At 46.4% G+C, this 3,305-nt stretch overlaps 1 protein-coding gene across 1 annotated transcript; it reads left to right on the plus strand.

Moving 5' to 3' along the window:
• The first annotated feature begins 544 nt into the window (after nt 1-544).
• LOC136067791 (uncharacterized) lies at nt 545-1,790 on the plus strand. The gene is made up of 3 exons (XM_065774086.1): nt 545-686; nt 790-1,174; nt 1,260-1,790. Exons 2-3 carry the CDS (start codon nt 1,010-1,012, stop codon nt 1,788-1,790), a joined length of 696 nt encoding a protein of 231 aa, XP_065630158.1. The 5' UTR covers nt 545-686; nt 790-1,009.
• The last annotated feature ends 1,515 nt before the right edge of the window (nt 1,791-3,305 follow it).

Here is a 3,305-nt window from a genome sequence, read left to right on the forward strand (position 1 = left end):
TTATACGGGAAGAACTGAGACGTTGGCATGTATGACGCAATGTTTGCTGCCGGGTTGAGATTGCCCCTGACGGCTTTACACCGTCAGCTAGCTGATTATCTTGGCATCTCAATCAGTCAGATTGCCCCAAACTCCTGGAGAATTTTTATAAGTGCCGAGTTGTTGTGGGGTCGTTTGAGCGGAGGTCACCGTCAGCTTACCTTGGATGAATTTTTCTATTGCTATAGACCTCGGCACCTTTCTTCATCAAGAGGGATGTATCACTTCGCCGTCAGGGAGAAGGAATTAAGGCTGGTGTCTGAAATGCCAGATTCCGATAGAGCTTGGAAGAGTAGGTTCTTTTCGTAGAGGGGACGGACTGGGTGTGCCGTCAGGATGAATGGGAAACAATTCCTCATGGTTGTTTTGACAACACTTGGGGGTTTGTTAAGGAGTCAGGTCTTAGTCGTCACCTTTTATCCTCGTCAGTTTGCCATATTTCATTTTTCCTTTGAAAAGATACTAACGCAGCCAAGTTTTTTTTTTTTTTCAGCTTTCGCTCGTCCATCAATAACTGACGAGCAAGAGGACTTCATCCGTCGGGTTCTGGGGATACCCATAGGGGAGCAATCGTGCCGGGACTTAATTACCCTCGATACTCTTTACACATACTGTGGGGGTCCCGAACCAACGTCCGAAGCTCGTAGGTTGGAAGAGTTTGCTCGTCACCGTGAGTCTTTACCTATCCGTCAGCTTTTAAACTTCTAGTCGTTGGCTTTCCCTTAGGTTTGTTTTTTGTTTCTGTTGCAGAAATGGATGTTGCTAAGGAGCGGATTAAGGCCGCCGCTGCCCGTCAGCGGGAGGAGAAGAAGGCGAAGGGTGAGGCGACGTCTACGTCTGCCCCAGGACCATCGCCAAGGGCTCCCAGAAGAGGAAAACTGACGGAGTGGTCATTTGTCCGCCGAAGAGACCAGCCGTCACTCCTGTGAAGTCGCCTCCCACGTCGGGCCATGGAGCTGGGAAAGGCGTCATGACCTCTTCTGGTCCCGTCCTGCAGGGACCTCAGAGCCTGCTGATGCACAAGGACTTTGCCGTCGAGGCCATCCAAGCACTCATAAAGCCGACGGACATGGATCCTTGCGATCAGCTAGGGACGGAAGATCTGGGGTCGTCGGCCTTGTTCGACCTTTCCCGGGTAAGCCGTCAGTTTTACTTCTTTCTCTTTGACTGTCGTGCCCAACTTTTTCTTTTTACTAGCTGACGGTTATATCATTTTTTAGGCTTTGGTTCGTGTGAAGGCGCTGCAGGAACGGTGCGTGGCCAAGGAGGGGGTCGTCACTCGCGTTAATAAGCACAACGCCAATATGCGAAACCAACAGGCTCAGTATAAAGAGGCGGTGCGCACACTTAACGTCAAACTGAAAGACGTGAAGGCGGAGTTGGAAGAGGCGAAGCGTCAGCGGCTCGAAATAGAAGGAAAGCTGACGGCTCTTTACGACCAGTTGGAGACGGTAGGGGCTGATGCTGTTGAGAAATTCAAGGCGTCAGATGCCTTTATCGATTCCTGTGGCAGTTATTATGGCACGGGATTCGACGACTGTCTTAAACAGGTGGCGTCAGCTTTTCCCGATTTGGACCTATCTGGTATCAACATAGATGACGCTCGACCCATGACGCCTGCGACAGATGTCGTCACCCCTGGTGTTGACGACTCTGTTGATTCCCCCCTCCTGAGAGAGTGGGGTTGTGTTGGCCCAACCTGCTGCGAACCCTCCGACGGCTGCAGCCACTCCCCCTATGGTACTGCTTGACGAAGAGGAGCCTGCCGCCAAATAGAAAATTTCTTGAAGTGACGTTTTTATTTTTGTTATCATCATTTTTATTTTATTTTATTTATTTTTATCTATGTAGGAGACAATCTTATTAAGTGCCCCTTTGGGCACCGTTGTGTAATATTTTGACAGCTTTGTAAATGCCCTTTTTTAGGCTTGGATTTGTTATAATGCCGTCAGTTTTCTATTACCTGCGTGCAGCTTATTTTGCTTGGTTTTTTTGTATGTTTTGAAACCAAGACTGCGGGCCTTTTTATTTTAGTCACACCGTTAGTTTCATTAATCCGTTGGTCAACTTTAATTAACCCGTCAGCTTTTGATCATTTTTCTTTAATGATTGTAGAAAGTTGTCAAAATCCTATTTCGTAACGAGGTTATCTGCCTTACGGTCGGCTGTTTGCGGACTGACGGATTTGGCCCTTTTTTAGACAGCCTATTTATTGGTCTGTGTATTCCGTCAGTTAATCTCGGTTGTCTTGCCGATTTCGTGGATCTGGTCATTTTTATACCGTCGGCTGTTTTGCTCGTCCATTTGGATTCGGTCACTTAGCCTCTTGTCCATCTTTGGACTTTGGCCATCTTTAGACCGTCAGCTTAAAATGATTGGTCTTGACAATATTTAGTCTTTTAGACCGTCAGCTTGAAATGATTGTGGTCTTGACAATATTAGTCTTTTAGACCATCAGCTTGAGAGCTGAAATGACTGACTTGGTTAGTCTCTTTTAAATCGTCAGCTTGAGAGCTGAGATGGTTGGGTTTGGCCAATCTTTTAAACCGTCAGCTTGAGAGCTGAGATGATTGACTTGGTCGTCAGCTTAAGAGCTGAGATGGTTGGGGACTAGTCAGTCAGCTTGAGAGCTGAGATGATTGACTTGGTCACTCTTTTTAAACCGTCAGCTTGAGAGCTGAGATGGTTGGGAGAGCTTGAGAGCTGAGATGATTGACTTGGTCACTTTTAGACCGTCAGTTTTTTGATCCTGTCCACTTTGTGATGGACCGTCAGCCTTTGGATCCCGTCCACTTTGTGGATGGTCAATTTGTCAATCTTTAATATCCTCATATTCGTAAGTAGAAACACATCAGTAGTTCTAAGTAAATTCCTCTTATTGCCATGCATCTATATAAAAAGTAATTCAAAAACAAAATCTGCCCATTTTGGCTTATTGTAGCAAATACTTAAGTAGAAAAAGAAAAACTGCCCTTTGGGCTTATTGTAGCAAATATTTGAGAAGGTAATCCGTAGGTCTTGGCGTCATACCAAAAAGCAATTTTTGCTTTATGTGGACGTCGCCCCTATTGGTAGTATTTCCGTAGGTGTTCCAGCATTCCATGGATGTGGTAGCTTCCGTCCGTCCAGTGTTTCTAGATGGTAGGTTCCCTTCCTTTGCCGTGCGTAACTCGGTAAGGTCCTTCCATCCTTTGCATTGTTGGCCAAAGTACCCAGCTCGTACTAACTTGTGTACAGCGACCTTGACCTGAGTTTGGTTTCCACAA

This window comes from Quercus suber, unplaced genomic scaffold (genome assembly GCF_002906115.3).
Source record: "Quercus suber isolate HL8 unplaced genomic scaffold, Cork oak 2.0 scaffold_85, whole genome shotgun sequence".
Lineage (NCBI taxonomy): Eukaryota > Viridiplantae > Streptophyta > Magnoliopsida > Fagales > Fagaceae > Quercus > Quercus suber.